Source organism: Hyaena hyaena, unplaced genomic scaffold (genome assembly GCF_003009895.1).
Source record: "Hyaena hyaena isolate Hyena2069 unplaced genomic scaffold, ASM300989v1 scaffold_14, whole genome shotgun sequence".
Taxonomy (NCBI): domain Eukaryota; kingdom Metazoa; phylum Chordata; class Mammalia; order Carnivora; family Hyaenidae; genus Hyaena; species Hyaena hyaena.
The window spans coordinates 5791637-5812093 of record NW_024080646.1 but is presented as its reverse complement, the minus strand read 5'-3'; the positions used below and the strand labels follow the sequence as shown (position 1 = coordinate 5812093).

General features: G+C 34.8%; 1 protein-coding gene across 2 annotated transcripts in view; it reads right to left on the bottom strand.

Annotated features, from left to right (window-relative positions):
- ROCK1 (Rho associated coiled-coil containing protein kinase 1) overlaps nucleotides 1–20457 on the bottom strand; it is a 177522-nt gene that overhangs the window by 97380 nt on the left and 59685 nt on the right. For both annotated transcript variants that reach the window (XM_039217786.1, XM_039217790.1), the window contains exons 3-9: nucleotides 13548–13648; nucleotides 12700–12837; nucleotides 10026–10201; nucleotides 9087–9171; nucleotides 7663–7807; nucleotides 7186–7324; nucleotides 4285–4376 (exon numbers count right to left, since the gene is read on the bottom strand). In XM_039217786.1, coding sequence (XP_039073717.1) covers nucleotides 4285–4376; nucleotides 7186–7324; nucleotides 7663–7807; nucleotides 9087–9171; nucleotides 10026–10201; nucleotides 12700–12837; nucleotides 13548–13648 — 876 coding nt within the window. The remainder of the gene's footprint in view (nucleotides 1–4284; nucleotides 4377–7185; nucleotides 7325–7662; nucleotides 7808–9086; nucleotides 9172–10025; nucleotides 10202–12699; nucleotides 12838–13547; nucleotides 13649–20457) is intronic.

Genomic DNA, 20457 nt, shown 5'->3' with positions numbered 1-20457 from the left:
AGCCCTACAAGAAATCCTGAGGGGGACTCTCTGAGGGAAGTGTTACAAGGAATGCAAGATACCAGAGACACCACCAGAAGCATGAATCCCACAAAGGACACAATGCCTCTAAACCCACATATTTCAATAATAACACTGAAAGTAAATGGGCTGAATGCTCCAATCAAAAGACACAGGGTAGCAGAATGGATAAAAAAACAAAATCCATCTATTTGCTGTCTATAAGAAATGCATTCTAGACTGGAAGATACCTTCAGATTAAAAGTAAGGGAATGGAGAAATATCTATCATGCTACGGGAAGTCAAAAGAAAGTTGGAGTAGCTATACTTATATTGGACAAACTGGACTTTAAATTGAAGACAATAACAAGGGATGAAGAAAGGCATTATATAATAATTACAGGGTCTATCCATCAGGAAGAACTAACAATTATAAATGCCTATGCACCAAATATGGAAGCACCTAAATATTTAAAACAATTAATCACAAACAGAAACAATCTTATAAATAAGAATGTGCTAATAGTACCGGACTTTAATTCCGCTTACAGCAATGGGTAGATCAACCAGACAAAAAATCACTAAGGAAGCAATGGACTTGAATGACACAATGGACCAGATGGATCTGACAGATATATTTAGAACTCTGCATCCTGAGGCCAAGGAATTCACTTTCTTCTCAAGTGCGCATGGCACATTCTCCAAGATAGATAACATACTGGGATATAAAGTAGCCCTCAATTAATATAAAAGAATTGAGATCATACCATTCACACTTTCAGATCATAATGCTTTGAAACTTGATATCAATCACAGGAAGAAGTCTGGAAAACCTCCAAAAACATGGGGGTTAAAGAACACCCTACTAAAGAATGAATGGGCCAATCAGGCAATTAGAGAAGAAATTTAAAAATATATGGAAACAAATGAAAATGAAAACACAACAATTCAAAATCTATGGGATGCGGCCAAGGCAGTCCTAAGAGGAAAGTACATTGCTCTCCAGGCCTATTTCAAGAGATTAGAAAAAGCACAAGTCCAAAATCTAACAGCTCACCTAAAGGAGCTAGAGGCAGAGCAACAAGAACGCCCTAAACCCAGTAGAAGAAGAGAAATAGTAAAAATTAGAGCAGAAATAAACAACATAGAGACCAAAGAAACAATTGAACAGATCAATGAAACCAAGAGTTGGTTTTTTGAAAAAGTAAACAAAATTGACAAACCTCTAGCCAGGCTTATCAAAAAGAAAAGAGAGAGCACCCAAATAGACAAAATTATGAATGAAAATGGACTTATTACAACCAACCCCTCAGAAATACAAGCAATTATCAGGGAATACTATGAAAAATTATATGCCAACAAATTGGACAACTTAGAAGAAATGGACAAATTCCTAAACACACACTCACTACCAAAATTCACACGGGAAGAAATAGAAAACCTGAACAGACCCATAACGAGTGAAGAAATCGAATCAGTGATCAAAAATCTCCCAACAAATAAGAGCCCTGGACCTGATGGTTTCCCTGGGGAATTCTACCAGACATTTAAAACAGAATTAATCCCAATTCTTCTCAAGCTATTCCAAAAAATAGAAGTCGAAGGAAAACTCCCGGACTCATTTTATGAAGCCAGCATCACTCTGATTCCCAAGCCAGACAGAGATCCAACAAAAAAAGAGAACTATAGGCCAATATCCTTGATGAATACGGATGCAAAAATTCTCAACAAGATCCTTGCAAATCGAATCCAGCAGCATATCAAAAGAATCATCCACCAAGATCAAGTGGGATTCATTCCTGGGTTACAGGGCTGGTTCAACATTCGCAAATCAATCAATGTGATCCATCATATCAATAAAAGAAAAGATAAAAACCATATGATCCTGTCAATAGATGCAGAAAAAGCATTTGACAAAATACAGCATCCCTTCTTAATAAAGACTCTCGAGAAAGTTGGGATAGAAGGAACCTACTTAAACATCATCAAAGCCATCTATGAGAAGCCTTCAGCTAACATCATCCTCAACGGGGAAAAACTGAGAGCTTTCCCCCTGAGATCAGGAACACGACAGGGATGTCCACTCTCACCACTGTTGTTTAACATAGTGCTGGAAGTCCTAGCATCAGCCATCAGACAACAAAAGGAAATCAAAGGCATCAGAATTGGCAAAGAGGAAGTCAAACTTTCACTCTTCGCAGATGACATGATACTCTACATAGAAAACCCGACAGACTCCACCAGAAGCCTACTAGAACTGATCCAAGAATTCAGCCAAGTTGCAGGGTACAAAATCAACGTACAGAAATCGGTTGCATTTTTATACACCAATAATGAAGCAACAGAAAGAGAAATCAAGAAACTGATCCCATTCACAATTGCACAAAAAACCATAAAATACCTCGGAATAAACCTAACCAAGGATACAAGAGATCTGTATGATGAAAACTATAGAAAACTTATGAAGGAAATTGAAGAAGACACAAAGAAATGGAAAAACATTCCATGCTCATGGATAGGAAGAATAAATATAGTTAAGATGTCATTACTACCTAAAGCACTCTACACATTCAATGCAATTCCAATCAAAATTGCACCAGCATACTTCTCAAAACTAGAACAAACTATCCAAAAATTTGTATGGAACCACAAAAGACCCCGAATAGCCAAAGTAATACTGAAAAATAAAACCAAAACGGGAGGTATCACCATCCCAGACTTCAGCCTCTACTACAAAGCTGTCATCCTCAAGACAGTATGGTATTGGCACAAAAACAGACACATAGACCAATGGAACAGAATTGAGAACTCAGAAGTGGACCCAAAAGTATACAGCCAACTGATCTTTGACAAAGCAGGAAAGAATATCCAATGGAAAAAAGACAGCCTTTTTAACAGATGGTGTTGGGAGAACTGGACAGCAACATGCAGAAGAATGAAACTAGATCATTTTCTCACACCATGCACAAAAATCAACTCAAAATGGATAAAGGACCTGAACGTGAGACAGGAAACTATCAACACCCTAGAGGAGAAAGCAGGAAACAACCTCCTTGACCTCCACCGCAGCAACTTCTTACTTGACACATCCCCAAAAGCAAGGGAATCAAGAGCAAAAATAAACTGTTGGGACCTCATCAAGATTAAAAGCTTCTGCACAGCCAAGGAAACAACCCAGAAAATTAATAGGCAACCAACGGAATGGGAAAAGATAGTTGCAAATTACATATCAGATAAAGGGTTAATATCCAGAATCTATAAGGAACTCACCAAACTACACGCCCGAAAAACAAACAACCCAGGGAAGAAATGGGCAAAAGACATGAACAGACACTTCTCCAAAGAGGACATCCAGATGGCCAACAGACACATGAAACGATGCTCAGCATCCCTCCTCATCAGGGAAATACAAATCAAAACCACACTGAGATACCACCCCACGCCAGTCCGAGTGGCTAAAATGAGCAAATCAGAGAACTCTAGATGCTGGCGAGGATGTGGAGAAACGGGGACCCTCCTACACTGTTGGTGGGAATGCAAACTGGTGCAGCCCCTCTGGAAAAAAGTGTGGAGGTTCCTCAGGAAACTAACAATAGAACTCCCCTATGACCCAGCAACAGCACTGCTAGGAATTTACCCAAGGGATACAGAAATGCTGAGGCATAGGAGCACGTGTACCCCAATGTTCATAGCAGCACTCTCCACAATAGCTAAAACATGGAAAGAGCCTAAGTGTCCATCAACAGATGAATGGATCAAGAAGATGTGGTTTATCTATACCATGGAATACGACATGGCAATGAGAAAGAATGAAATCTGGCCATGTGTAGCAACATGGTGGACTTTGAGGGTGTTATGCTGAGCGAAATAAGTCAGGCAGAGAAGGACAAATACCATATGTTTGCAAGTATAGAAGGATTAGGAGGAATTTAATGGAGGAACATGGGGAAGAAGAAGGGGTGAAAAAAAAAAGAAAAAAAGAAAATCTAAGACAAAAGGCAATTCAACAAAGATCAAATATCAAAGTATGACTGCTGAGCCTAATTCCATCTCATGTATGCAATATTTCATCTTGGTATCTCAAATGGGATATAAGAGAAGTAGCAGTACTATTTTCCCAATATTATCAAATAGTCTCTCTTTAATTAGGGTAACATCCATAAACACATTTGTGTACTTTAGATTTTCATTAGATATACACATATATTAGCATGAAAGTTTCAACAGATTATTTACAACTACTTTTGAATATCCACTGTAATGTGCAAGAACAAAATAACTTACTGTCTCTGAGTGTTTCCCAAGCCCACTGATCATTTTTGAAGAAGAGATGTCGTTTGATTTCTTCTACACCATTTCGCCCTAATCTCACCTCTCTGAATAGAGGGAAAGAAAAAAGTTACTAATCATTTAGATATTATTATTATCTGTCCAGATATATTTGTGGACATAATGCTAAAATCTGTGCATGATGATAAAAATAGTCATATGTCTCCTTGAAATTACACTGGTTGTCAGTATAATTTTCAGCTTAAATTTAAAAATTAGTTGGGGACAGACTACTGAAGAATTTTTAAAAATATGTATGAGGGGGTATCTGGCTAGCTCAGTTGATTAAGTGTCCAGCTCTTGATTTCAGTTTAGCTCAGGTCATGATCTCACAGTTGGCGGGTTTGAGCCTTGCGCCGGGCTCCATGCTGTTAGCTTGGGATTCTTTCTTTCCCTTTCTCTCCCTCTGCCTCTCCACTGCTTGTGGTCTGTCTCTCTCTCAAAATAAAATTAGAAATTAAAATATATATATATATATATATATGAAAAACACAGACTTGTTGATACTCAATGACTTTTCTATTGACAATGAAAATATTGATAAATCACTTGTCTTGCTTCATTAGCATCATGAATAAAAACAGTGAATATTCTTTCTTTTTTTTTTTTCTAATGTTTATTCATTTTAGAGAGAGAAAGAGAGACAGAGGACAAGCAGGGGAGAGGCAGAGAGAGAGAGAGGGAGACAGAGAATCCAAAACAGACTCCAAACTCAGCTGTCAGCACAGAGTCCGACATGGGCTAGAACTCGCAAACTGCCAGATCATGACCTAAGCCAAAGTCGGATGCCCAACCAACCAATTCAGTGAAGTGCCCCATAAGACACTGAATTTCCTTGACACATTTTAAAAACAGTGGTAGTTATACATTTTTTTGCAATGAACAACTTCACCAAAAGCTAACAAAAGCGCAGGACATCTTAAATTACAATTTTCCATTTTTATACCCTATTATAAATATTTCTGACCAGTCAAAAACCAATGACAGGTAATTCTTGACATTACTACAAAACTGAGTTTTAATGGGACAAATTACTGATTCCTAGCCTCTTAGGTAAGCCCAGAGATAAAATGTTTAAACATGTTCCTTTAGCTGATTTGGAAAGGAGAACTCAACAACTTCTGTTCTCTACTAGAGTGCTTATAGACAACAAGAATACCTCAAATTCCAAAATTTTTCACGAGTTAAAAGATATATTGCTTTTGATATAATGTGATGCCTTTTTAAGAAGCTTTCACTGGGGCACCTCGTTGGCTCAGTCGGTTAAGTCTCTGACTTCGGCTGAGGTCATCATCTCCCAGTTTGTGGGTTCAAGCTCCGTGTCTGGCTCTGTGCTGACAGCTCAGAGCCTAGAGCCTGGAGCCTGCTTTGGATTCTGTGTATCCCCCTGCTTGCGCGCTCTCTCTCTTCCCCTCCTTCTCTCTCTCTCAAAAATAAACATAGGGGCTCCTGGGTGGCTCAGTCAGTTGAGCTACCGACTTTTGCTCAGGTTATCATCTCGAAGTTCTCATCCTCTTTCTCTCTCAAAAATAAATAAACATTAAAAATTTTTTTTTTTTAATAAACATTAAAAAATTATTTTTTTTTTAAAAAGAAGCTTTCACTGACTCTCCCAGGTTGGATTAGGGAAACTCTTCATGGTTCTATGGCACATAAACACTATTAAACTCAGGGTACTTATCTCTCTGTACAATAAATGTCTCATTCACTTGTCTATTTCCCCCAAAGGATTATGAGGTAGTAGGGAACAGTGGATGTGTATCTATATCATTTATTTAACTCTAGCACCTAATGTACAGCATAGTACTTATAGTTATAAAGTACATATATTAAATGTAAAAATTTGAAAGACTGAACATTTCAAGCTCTAAAGGACAAAATGAAGGACAGTAAGTTTATCTTAATTAAAGTGAATTTAAAATTGAAACATAACTAAAAGCTCTAGGCCTCCCTAATAGTTAAATTAACAATATACAAACATAAATATCAAACATAATCTTAGTAAGTTATTTGGTTCATGCTTAAATTAAAAAAGTAAACCATAAGGGTACATGTAACATGCCATTTTTGTTTCTAAAACACATAAAGCATATACATTTATAAAAATGTTTACTGAATCTGAAAGACCTCATACAATGACCATCTCTAGAGGGTAGGAGGTAGGCTTTTTTTATAGCTTTGCACTATTTACTTAATTTTAACATACAGTCATATATAATTAAATCCTTTTTCCAGCTCTACTGAGGTTTAATTGACAAAATCTTAAGATATATAAAGTGATGCTTTGACATATGTATACATTGTGAAAGGATTCTCCCACTGAGTTAATTAATACATCTATCATTTCACATATTTACCTTTTGGGGGCGGGTAAGAACATTTAAATTCTACTCTCTTAGCAAATTTCATTGTACAATACTGCATTATCTTAAACAGTATCAACTGGAAAATGTATCATTTTTCTATCACTAAGAAACAAATGTTCTCAATTAAGTTAATATATGTCAGTGACTCTAATTTCAGAGATGTTAACATGTTTTTTAAAAACCCTCAGACTCAAGAAAATATAATTTTTATATTTAACCAAGTTAAAAATTCAACAATGAAATTTAAAAAATGATCTGGTCTAGCCATCCAAAAAGTATTATTTCAATTTCTTAGGTAACACAAGTAACTTGAGATCCAGGAACACCATCTAGAATATCACAAAATATTAGATTTCACTGTCATGAATGATTTGGGGAATGGTCGTTTTTATTTCAACAGTTCAAATATAGGAGCTCAGATATAAACCTCAAATACTGAGCAGCAAAATGAGAATTTCCTTAGAATAAAGTTCAATATAAGACTATTTACCTGTCAGTAAGGAAGGCACAAATAAGATTTTTTGCTTCTTTTGATATATCATTATCATCAGGGAAAGTAAGTGAATTTTTATGGTTCATAATCTTACTATAAGTTCCAACCAGAGAATCTGCATAAAAAGGTGTATCACCTGAAAAATTGATAGGGGAAACAAAAGCGAAATAAATAAGATATATTAAAAAAATCAGTTTCAAAGGAAAAGAGTCAATATTACCTGTGCAAGGATTACTATATGTGCATTAAAGACATATACTTAATATATATATAAAAAGAAATACCGTATCACAAAGCTTCTTTAAGCTTTTAAAAAGCTTTTAAAAACATACAAATCAGGTTTGGATCAGTTTGTTTTCTACAAACAAAATTAACATTGCTTACTGTAATAAATATTTTATTAGAAAAAGCCAAACAGTCAAGTTTTGTGATGAACAACTATGTTAGAGGTACACAAAATTCCTCTTTACTCACCTACAAGCATTTCATATAAAAATACCCCAACTGACCACCAGTCACATTCTCGTCCATAATAACCATCACCACCTTGAGATTTTAATACTTCCGGGGAAATGTAATCAGGCGTTCCAACTGCTGTATCACATCGTACCATACCTTCCTAAAAAGAGTGGCAGTTCAGCTTTTGAATTAGGATACAAATATAAGCTTCAACTACTTAAAAGGACTTTCTTAATAAAACCTGTAGAATTCTAAATCTTTGGGCTATAAAATATATTAAAACCTAATGCACACTTGATAAAAAGGAACACAGTCTAATTGCATATACATATTATATACACAATATATTTGTAATATGGGTATATGTGCTTGTGTGTGTGTGGATACATCAGTGAATTTTACTTTGTAATAATACTCACTAGGAAGACACACCACCAACCAGTTGTGCCAATATAATGACCTCATCTTAATTGCAGAGAGCAAGTATATAAACCAATGCAAACAGACTGAGGGACTGATAGGATGAATCATTCAATAACATTAATATATAAAGGCTGATTTGATTCTCTTTTTTTCTAAAATAGTTGTTCAATTTAACTCTGCTTGAAACTGAAGAAAACATTCAGGAACTGACTGTACACATATAAAATGGGGAAGCATGTGAATGAGGAAAGGGTATAATAGCATCGAGCACACAGAATATCTATTTAATATGAATTTTAACTCTCCAAAAAAAAAAACTAATTGCAAAAACTATACAGATCTATTACTTAGTTTAGCTGGTATTAATGCAACAGAATTATAATTAAATGTCACACAAAAGTTCTCATTTAGTATTTTCTTCTAACCAAAGTAATTTTCCTTTTAAAATAATAAATACAACTTTTTGGGTATTGTTCTGTGGTAAATTTCAAAGAATATAAACTGTTTCAACTGAAACAAAGTAAGCATACTTGTTATGTTACTTCAGCTATATATATAAGCTATTTATTACATAAATAATGAAGATGGTATCTTTTAAGAATGACTCCCAAAATAAGTGGTAAGATCTTTTTTACATGTTAATCAGAAGGCTAAGTAAAACATTAAAAAAAAAAAACATATTGCTGAAATCCAATTTTTATGAAAGTCTAATTTTAACACTGGTCTTAGTATTTAGTGACTAATTCCATTTCTAGTTATGAGTAGTAGTGTATGTTACAGGATTGTTATAAAGGATTTAATAGACCTGGCAATCAATACTTACCTTAAATACAGAGAAAACATAAATCAGTTACAAGTTACTAATACAACATTAAACCATGGCATCTATTTCAATAATTAAGACAGGTCACACTAATTCAGTACAAGTCCAGCTATGGTTAGTACATCTTACAGCATTTTCTAAAATGCAACTATCTTGAAATAGCAAAAACTAAATTAAAATCTAATTATTTAACCTTATTCATCTTCATACAAGTACCAAAATCTGCTAACTTCAAATGTCCAGATTTATCCAGCAGCATGTTATCAGGCTTCACATCTCTGAGGGGGAAAAAAAAACAGTAGAGTGTTTCTAAAACTGGTCAGACACTGATAAAAATTTTATGAGGCAGTTATTTTAGGCCATGTATCCTCACTCATTGTAGATAAAGCCATTTCTGATCTCTAGGTGCTTCTATAACATCTATAAATTGAACGTCAGGAGGGAAACTCCTTTACATGTTAATGCCTCAGAGAAGGACATTTAATATTCCCTTTTATTAAAATTGGAGTTTGATTCTCCTAATGCGCAAAGCAAACCATGAGAAAATAACCATAAAAAGCATTATACTCAGACGTAAAAACTAATTGAAACACATTTTTCAACCTAAGTATATAAATAACCCCAGGACTCAGTCTAAATCATGTTCATTTTTATTATCACTGGCACTTGGCACAGCAACTGCATTGGATTCAAGTGGTGTTTGCAGAGCAAATGAAATTGTTCTCTAACAATAAATATGATTTATTCACTAAATAAAAGCAAACTTATTTATATATTTAAAATTTTGCATATAAAAACAAATCAAAAGCAAATTAATTTGTGTAAAAAATTTAAAGTGTTTAACTCTCTGGCACATACCTCAGAAAACCAGCTTGTAATTTCTATTTTTCAAAACACCACATAAAAGCTATGTAATCAGATTAAGGGACATTAATGTTGATACATTTATATCAACAGTAAGCTGAAATAATAAAATTATGAATTTAAAGTTTTAAATTCTGAAATACCACTTGTGTCACATGAGAGGAGAAGAGGTGGATTTCAAGTAGGAAGTACTAATCGAATACAATTTAAGTACTTTTCAGCCTCCCTTTTCAACAAATGAAAAAATTTAAAGCATTTTTATATTTACCTATGAATGAAACCCATGGAATGGATTGCATCCAATGCAAGAACTACTTCTGCAGTGTAGAATCGTGCCCATTTTTCAGGAACATCGTAGTTGCTCATTAAGTTTACAAGATCTCCACCAGGCATGTACTCCATCACCATATAGAGGTAACGATCATCTTGGAATGCATAGAAAAGCTATTCAAATATAGAAAAAATATCATTAAGATTAAGTAAAAACACTTTCATTTTAAAAAGGCAAAAATACTAACTTAATTAAAATAATCAAATTGCAGTAATTAGTGCTCTTAAAAAAAACAAAACACACAAACATAAATACCACAAAGACCCTTGCATATGCAAAGGTACTATTTTTTTAATTTTTTAATGTTTTATTTATTTCTGAGAGAGAGAGAGAGAGTGCATGCGAGAGAGAAACAGCATGAGCAGGGGAGGGTCAGAAAGAGAAGGAGATACAGAATCTGAAAAAGGCTCTAGGCACAGAGCCCGACGCGGGGCTTGAACCCACGAACTCTGAGATCATGACCTAAGCCAAAGTTGGACACTTCACCCGCTGAGCCATCCAGGCGCCCCTTCAAAGGAACTATTAACTGTGGTTATTTCTGAGGAGTTGGAAACTTTTTTCTCTATACGTTGCTATACTAATTGAAATTTTTACAGTGAGAATTTTTAAAAATTCTAATACTTCCAATAAAGAACATGCAAGTCTCCTAAGGAAAGAAATACTGTGATTCTGACTTGTGCTTTGGTGAGATCTACTACTGTTAAATTTATATCAATACCACAATTCTCAAGAAGTCTGAAAAATGATTCAAGTCCAAGACTGGACCTAGCAGTGGCAGTTTGTAAGTCCTTAAAAATGTGTAATGAACAGAAGCATAAATTAATCTATAAATTGGGGGTATATCAATAAGGATTAACTACCTTTCAGAGTTGTTAAAAAGATTAGTGAATGCTACTTGGTACAACAGATGCTCAGTAAGTAAGAGCAGTCAATAGGAGGAGCAGTAACAACTAACAGGTAGGAAGACGGCACCAGCTAGAGTCAAGCAGGAAGACTGAAGTCCATTGATATGAAATTGGCAAGAATACCAGGCATAAATATATTTCTTATTTGACCAGGGTTGAAGTTTAAAAAAGAATATACTTACAAAAGAACATTTTAAGTAAACATAAGAAGATTAGAATCATACTAAAAATAAAGCATAGAGAAAATGATACCTTATTTACATAAACATTTGACTTAAAATCTTTTTGTTTCATTTTTTCAGTAGTGTTTAATGATTTTAGTTACCAATTTAGTTATTTTAATTTAAAAATATATTTTAGGGAAGGATAAGAAACAAAGTGGCATCTCAAGACTACCCCAGATTAAAGTATACAATTTATCATTTGGGCACCATAATTAAAGAAACAAGGTTGATCTGGTGGCAGTGGTTCTCAACCAGAGGAAATATTGTCCCCTGACAACCTGTCCACTACCACCCAAGTAAACATTCAACAACGTCTAAACACAATTTCTATTGTTGCAAATGGTATGTGTGCTGGGGACGGTTGCTACTGGCAGCACCTAGGTAGAAGCCAGGGATGCTACTAAAACTCTGATCATGCAGAGGACAAAGGACTACCTGACCCAAAATGTCAATAATACTGAGCCTGAAAATCCCTGCTCCATACAACTGACAAAAATAGAGCAGACATTTCAAGTATAAAAAGTCACATGTAACTCTTAAACATTTCCATATTCTCTTTATTCCAGTTACTAGTATGCTTATTTAAGATACTCTACTATATTGTAAATTAATAAGTCACAACATTTATGTTAATAATTTAGAAATGGTTAGTCCACCAGCAGTTTTCTTTTTTTAAAACCAGAAGATTTTAAATCTTTACTTACCCCATATGACTTTACATAAGAACCCCCAATACATAAAGACAAAAAAAAGTACGGAGCTGCTGTAGTTGAAGTAGAAATAGAAAATCCAGGATTATAACCAACCCAAATTCCTGGTTGTCCCCATGACTTCACCTGAGGTACCTCCACAGTTCGAAAAAAAATCTAAGGAAATGTCCACATTTTTGAACATGGGAATTGAGGCCCAGAGATGTAAATAACTTGGCCACAGCTTCATAGATAGGTCTGTGACAGTTAAGACTAGAACCTACAACTACTGACTTCTACTGAAGTCTATTTTTCGTTTTCTTCTATTTTTCTTTCTATTGAAAAACCTACAGCCAATACAATATTATTTGAAGGTCTACCTTAATTCACCTTTATTTTCTCATTCCTTCCTCTCCACAAAATAAGAGAGACAAATGGATGAATAGATGGTTAAATAAACAGAATAAGAGGATCTCATTATTTGGGAAAAAACTTAAATTTCAGTATTAAATAAAAGTATTCTCTTAGAAGATAATACTATATGACTTCCCCCAAATCAAAGCAGATTAGTTAAATTTTCTAATACTTAAAGTCTATAGGCACATAATCATTTTGCTTTGGCCTTACTTTCTTCCTAGAGACAATTCAATAAAATTAAATTTTATGATTTAAAAAATGATACATCAGACAATTCTGTAATCACCAGTAAATTCTCTAAAAAACAATCTAAGCTTTTCACATATGTTTAGTTACAAACTCATAAAGCAATAATGAAACAGTAGCAAAATCATACCTGAACAACCCAAGGACTGTTAGCAAAAGCCATGATGTCCCTTTCTTCCCAGAAAAAAGCAGAATCGGATCTCTTAATCATTTCAAATTTACTAAGAAGCTTCATAGCATATACCTTCCTGGTGGATTTATGCCTTACCTTTAAAATTAAAAACGGAAAATAATGACCCTTCTGTTAACATTTAAAGCTCAGCATTTACCAGGACAATTTACCAAATTATTTTAACAACTTGTTAAATGATATTATTGCTCTAGCTACTTTTATTTTGTCTCTTCTGAATTATTCCAATTAGATAATCTGAAGACTTCAGTTACCTGAAGCAAGTCATTTTAGAAAAAATCTTTATTCCCTACATTATGATACACTCCATCTCCTCCAACTGTTTATGCATGCTGCTATTTATAGAATTTATGATTCCATAGCATTTTAGAAGTCTAATATTACAAGTAAAGATTCCTCTTCTGATGTTTGAAACCTCTTCTCTACCCATGGATGCTTGAAGAAAATATTTCATACTATCTGCTGTACTTGGCTCCAGGCTTTTTCATATCCTTTTGCAAGACTATCTAGAATAATTTAAAGCAACAATTTTATAAAAAAAAAATCCCATCCCAAACCATATATGTTAAACACATAAGTGTATTTTTTAATTTTAAAGTCATCGTTTTGTTTTGTTTTTAATCCAGGTTTCACATCCAGCATGGAGCCCAGCATGAAGCCCAGCAATGAAGCCCAGCATAACACTTGAACTCAAGACCTGAGCTGGGATCAAGAGTTGGATGCTCAACCGACTGAGCCACCAAGGTGCCCCTAAAGTTATTGTTTTTAATCTCATTAAAATAACCTACCAATTGAACTTCTCCAAAAGCACCTCTACCAATCACCTTCACTACTTCATAATCTTCAGCTTTCATTCGTAAATCTCTGATTTTATTTATTGTGTCTTTATCTGCATGAAAAGAAAAGTTTATAATTTTAAATCAATGAAGCATTACAGCACTGTTTATTTTACAGTCAAGTTCTTGAAAAACAAAAAAATTCATTAAGAACTACTTTATAGTAAAATGTAAACTTATAAAAGAGTAGTGTTCAATATATTAAGAACTGTTTTAAATAGATTCTGAAATGACTTCACTCTATTAAAATATTTTCATTAAAATCTAACTTGATAAATGTTTCAGAAACAAATATACTACTAACACACACTAAGGATAATTAGTTAAGTACACAACACATTTGGATTGAAAGATCACAGGTAAATACTTTAGATAAATGAAATAAAATTTTCTTTTTATCAAGTAGGTTCGATGATCCCTCTAAGAAGAGGTAAATAATTTAAGATATCCAATGCAAACATGCTAAAAAATAATCACATACTTATATCAATACATTTCTCTATTTGAATTTAGTTTTTAACTTAAAACACAGTGGGAATCTCTGCAATTATTTATATAAACCTGTCATGCCACAAGCTACAATAATTTACAAATCCCTACTGGATAGATATTCTAATTCCTAATTTGGTCATAGATTAAAATAGGGCTATTTTAATCCACATGGGTCAACACTGGCATGAGATTACATGGAAAACTTCCCATTTCAACGTGTACAAAATACAGAACAGCTATTAAATTTAAGTTCTAGTTCTTAATAAAAACTCCATATAATATTCTTGTTGTTCATTTTAAATGCACATTTAAACTCAAGTGTTTGTGTACATTATGACCAATAAACACATGCAATAGAAAGCAAATTTTTACACAGGGATAACATTAAGTACATTTAAATTTAGGTTACATATCTATTGCAAGATGCGTAAGAAAGACACAAATAATAATCGATATACTACACATTTATGTCTATCATACAGGCTCTATAGAATCACTGTAGATATAGAAGGATGACTTTAAAACATATTTCCTCCTCTTAAGGAGTCCAAACTCTAGCAAATGAAACAGAAATGAACAATGAAAAAAAGTACAAAAAAAAAAAGCTATAAGGGGAGAAGCACAGTTTGCAGAGCACTAAGTAAGATACCTAACCCCAACCTGCCTGGGAAGGATGTGGCTAGAAAAGGCCTTCTGGAGATAACACCTGAAACAAGTCTAAAATGAAGCATAGCAGTTAGTCACGTGGGAACAAGAAAGGAGAGAATACTATAAGCAGATGAGTAATATAAGCAAAGGCACAGAGGAACTACATACAAGAAGTTCTCTGTTGCTTACGTATCAAGTTTGTGACAAGGGTTCAAAGGAGACGCTGGAGAGCCCCAAACTGATTAAGGAGCATGAACTTTACCTATAGACCAGTAGTTACAGATCTTTTATTTAATCATAAAAAATCTTTCTCACAATAAAATTTTAAAGTAACTCAATATGTAAAATAGATAAAAGAAAGTGCTCTGCTTCAAAAGAGTAGTGGTGTGGTCATGCAGATATCAGAAAGGGGTTGGAGCCTCATCTACTTTTGAATTCTTCCATAATGCAGTCCTGAGCATCCTGTGGGATCCGGTGGGAGCTGAGAAGCATCATGAAAAGAAGTAAGGCAGATAAACACAGTCAAATTTATATTTCCGCTAACCCAATCTGGGAAATACGTAAAAAAGATGAACCGAGTAAGGACAAGATTAGAAGTGGACAGAATTTTAAGAGTACGGTAATTCTCCAGATGAGAGTTGAGAAAATCCTGAACCAGGATGTGTTATGTAATAACCTGTGAGGTTAAGAAAGTATCCGTAGCTCTGGTTATATGAGGTTTAGAGTGATAAAAAGGCTGCAAAGTTTGATGTCTGAGCTCAGAAAATACATCTTCTGCAAATTTATGTGGGAATGATGATCTTGCTTCCTGTTTTAATTCTTGACAGCACAGGAAGTGTATAAAGCAACTTGATATGTGGTTCAAACAGTAGTTGTCAGAATGACTTTATTAACTGATGTATGGCATTTAGGTGCTGCTTTTCTTTTTAATTTAAGGTTGTATTCATTAAGAAACATTATCAAATCTGGAGCAAAAACTAACTTCCAAAGTTAATCAGTGTTTAACAAAAACACAACAGTTGAACAAGGCTCTTCTCACCTAGAAAAACCTTCATCTTGGTCTTTGTCTTAGACATCTCATACTACCATACAAAATACCATAGACTGGGTGCTTTAAAGAACATTCATTTATTTTTCTCAGTTCTAAAGGGTGGAAGTCCTGGGGCGAGTGGGTGGCTCAGCTGGTTGGGCGGCTGACTTTGGCTCAGGTCATGATCTCACAGTTCATGGGCTCGGGCTCCACATGGGGCTCTATGCTGACAGCTCACAGCCTGGAGCCTGTGTCAGAGTCTGTGTCTCCCTCTGTCTCTGCCTCTCCCCTGCCTGCGCATGCTCTCTTTCTCTCCCAAAAATAAATAAATATTAAAAATTTTTAAAAAAAAATAAAGGCTGGAAGTCCAAGATCAGGGAACCAGCATGTCTAATTTCTGGTGAGGCCTCTCTTCTCGGCTTGTTGGCAGCTGTCATTGCTCTGTGTGTTCACCTGATCTCTGTCATGTGTGTGGGTCAAGGTAAGGACAAAGGTCCTATCTTATCAGAGCCCCACCCTAATGGCCTCATTTAACCTTAATTGCCTCTTTATTGGCCCTATCTCTAAATACAGCCATGGGGGTTTAAGGCTTCAACAAATACATGGGGAGTGGGGTGGGGAACAACACATAATTTAGTCCATAACAGTCTTAAAAAAAAAAAAATCACAACTAAACATCACCACTGCTAAGCTATTGACTTGTTTATACTAAGATAAATTGGATGTCCAGTTCCAATTTCTAACAAAAATTTACAGAATTGATTATCTAAGTCCACGAGAGAGAATGATATACCCCTGATGCTGTAGTACAATAACATATTATAGATTCAAATATTTCCCACAAAATTCCTGCTGATGTATAATAAAATAATAAATATAGGCTTTAACTACCTTGTGTTTGCACAAGCTTTGTCAGTTTGTCCAACTAAGCCTTTTTTTATACCATACATAATTTTAACTACTATCACTTGTAACACACCTTAGCAGACTCCATTTCAAACTGTACCTGTTATTTTCTCATCTTTCTTTAAAAATATTCTTGCCTATACTTGTTCTATGCAGACTATGCAGAGAGGATAATTCTTTAGTTACTCCAAACTCAGCACTGACTCCTAAAATAAACACAAGTTCAGGAAAATCACTCAAAATTGTTCATCTTGTTTTTTAATTGACTATTGATGTCGCTCTCAATGACCTCAATTCTTTGAGCAACTGTTCCTGCCAAAAAGCTAATAGTCTTAAGGGAATTTTTCTCTCTGTCCACATTTTTCTTTCCTGTTGCTGCAAACACTCACCATTGGTGAACAGCTTTCCCTGTGTGGCCAACAAATAAGCCTCTCATAAACTAATTTAAGGTCGCAGACTCATTCCTTTTTATTTTTGTGAATAAAATTCTGTGAGGAGATATCCCATTTCAAATTTTCTATTTTTTCTGACTACTTTTGCTCTCCTGTGATTTGGGAATATTACGATGAGGGCAGACTCTGGTAATGTCAATATATATTACTTCAATACAGCTACACTATCACTGCATAATAAACAATGCTTGGCCATTTAACTGCACAAAATAATCCATACTCCACCTGCCTCAAAATGATAACATTCAAAGTTCATTTTTCTCTTTTCTGACACAATGAGTATGTACTGGTAATAAAAAATAAAATGTTGTGGTATGGTGACACACATGAAACTCTGTTCAGTTGTAATTGTATCACTGATTTAGTTGAGTAGCAGCTTGAAGCAATAACAATGTCATGTAGAAATTGTCAGGACTACTCAATTCAGCCACTATAGCACAAAAACAGTCACAGATGATACAAAAAAGAATGAATGTAGCTATGCCCTAATAAAAGTTTATTTATGGACACTGAAATCTGAATTTCATATAATTTGTACATGTCATGACATATTTTTCTTCTTTTGATCTTTTATCAATCATTTAAAAATATAAAAAGCATTTTTAGCTCATGAGGCATACAAAAACAGGTGGTGGGCCAGATTTTTCCTATCGGTTATATATTCCGCCAACCCCTGCTCTAATAGAAACCTAGCTCCCCACTAAGAACACTGCTTCCCTTGCAGTGCTCAAGTGGTGACCTTTACCCTCCCCATAGGTCTTATACCCCTGGCCCTGAAAGTGGGACAGAAAAACTGCTAAATCTGTCAGCTTTGATTTTCATGTTATTAGGTTATATATATCTCTCACCACTTCTCATTATTTCTATAATCTACCTCTCTGGGGTCATCAATCTCATTGTTAGACAATTTTAGTTCCTGGTTTACTGACCTCCCCAATATTCACCTGTTTAATTCTTAGGATTTCAATATTTCCATAGATGACACTTCTAATAACCTGGCCTCTCAATATCTTTAAACTTCTCTCCTTTATTTTATACACACACACACACACACGTATATATATAAACATATATATGTATATATAGTATATATACACTACATATATACAGCTTCTCTTTCTTACCTCCTCAGATTAAATTACATGGTCAATTATTATAATCACTCACTTGCATACACCTTCAATGCCTTGGCTCTCTTCTGCTTCATTATCCTTAGTCTGGCAAAATCATAATCCTAGTTAAATCCAATTCTCCAACTAACTCCGTTAGTATCCACGCACTTAAGTAAGTCTGGATGAATACATAAAATCATACTGACTGATCCCACTTTAAATTCATAATCACAAATATAAAGTTGGCCCCCAATTCTGCTTGGCAATTATACTTCACTGTCTATTCACTCTCCCATTCTGCTAGAAACCGTATTTTACATTTTCTTCCCTCTTCTCAAACCTCGCACAGCTTTCCCACTGAGGATCAGATCTCATAGCTAAGACCTTTTTGGCTACCACTCTGAAACAAATGAAACAATCAGAAGAAAACTGCCAGATTTACCACCACACACGTATATATTTAACTGTCAGCATAGGCACACATATATATGGTCACCTTTTAGTAGAGAATACTGCTATTTTACACCAATCTGTCCACCAGTGATGTCGCATTCTTTTTCACGAGTTCAAGGACACTCCTTCAGCAATACTACCCTCTTTCCTTGAATCATTAAGTTTCCCCCTTCCTAACCAAATCCTTTATCATGCTACTTTCATTCTCATCTTAAATCTCTTCATCCCATTTCTTTCACCAGCTACTGCCCCATTATTCAACTCCACTACAACAAATACCCTCAAATGTTGTCTCTCCTCTCAGTTTCTAAATCTTTCTTCATATTTATTCTTAAATCCACTCTAGGTGGGCTTTGGCCATTACCTTTCTATCAAAGCTGCTCATCAAAGGCAGACTACCATGATGTTGTTAAATCCAATGACAAATTAAGTTCTCATCTTGACATATCAGCAGCTTTTGACAGTTTGGTCCATCTCTGCCGGTATACTTTCTTTACTTGACTTCTACATTCGTCCACTAACACTAAGGGTGTTTTTTCAACCTCAATGGCTACGTCTCGGTTGCTTTTTCTGGCTCTTCCTCCTCTCCCAGAGTTCTTAACACTTAGCATGTCAAGACTCAGTCTTTCACAGCGTTTTCTTCTCTATTTATGTCTGTTTCTTTGGGGGCCTTTAAAAAGCCATCTATATATATCAACAAACTTTTACTGATTTATTTATTGGTAGTCCAGATATCTCTCTTAAGCTTTATATATTCAATTGCTTACAAAATATATCTACTTGGTAACAGACCTCTCAAATTTAATGTGTATGAAACTGAAGAGATGTTTTCATCTAAAACTTGTGATCTCCATATTTCCACTGACAGCTCAATTTTGCTAAAGCCTAGATCCTTATATACCATATCCTGTCATTCAGGAAAACATGCTAGCTCTACTTTTGAAATATTATCTCCAAGTTTTCATTCTCTATACATTCTAGACCAAGCTACTATCATCTCTTTCTTGGATTACTATAAATTGCTCCTTAACTGATTTCCCTGTGTCTATCCTGGCCTCTCCATAGTTTATTCTTAACCCTGGGTGATATTCTTAAAAACACAAGTCAGAGCATGTCACTCCTCTGCTCAAAACTCTCTAATGTCTTGCCATCTAAGCCAGAGTAAAAGTCAAAGATCTTACAATGGTCTACAAGACTCTACATGACCTAGCCTTCCTATTTCCTTACTTCTCCAACATTATCCTACTATTCTCTTTCTTGCTCAATCCTTTCCAGCCACAATGGCTTCTTCCTTGCTGCTTCTCAAACATGCCAGGTATATTCCTCTCTTAAAGACTTCACTCTGGCTATTCCTCTGTATACCATTCCCTTCCCTCAAACATCTGCTTGGCTAATTCTCTCAAGTACTTCAATGATTTCCTCAAATGCTATGTTTTAGTGAGTCCCACACTAGTTACCTTATCTAAAACTGCAAAATTCTCAAAACTTCCAATCCTTCTTATAGTGTTCTATTTTTTCCCATAATATCAACTTCTTTGTTCTTTACAGAATTTATTTCATATAAAATTACAAATTTGGTAAGCCCACATTAATTCTAAGACCAATAAGTAGGATTATGTAACCATTAGACCCTTTTACCAATATTTGATTGTCTACTGTGTTGAGTCAAGTGATGCTGGCAGAAAGCTAAGAGTCAGAGATGTGAGATATTACTCCACAGCACAGTAAGCAAAAAATGAAATGGGCAAATTGAGTCACAAATAGACACC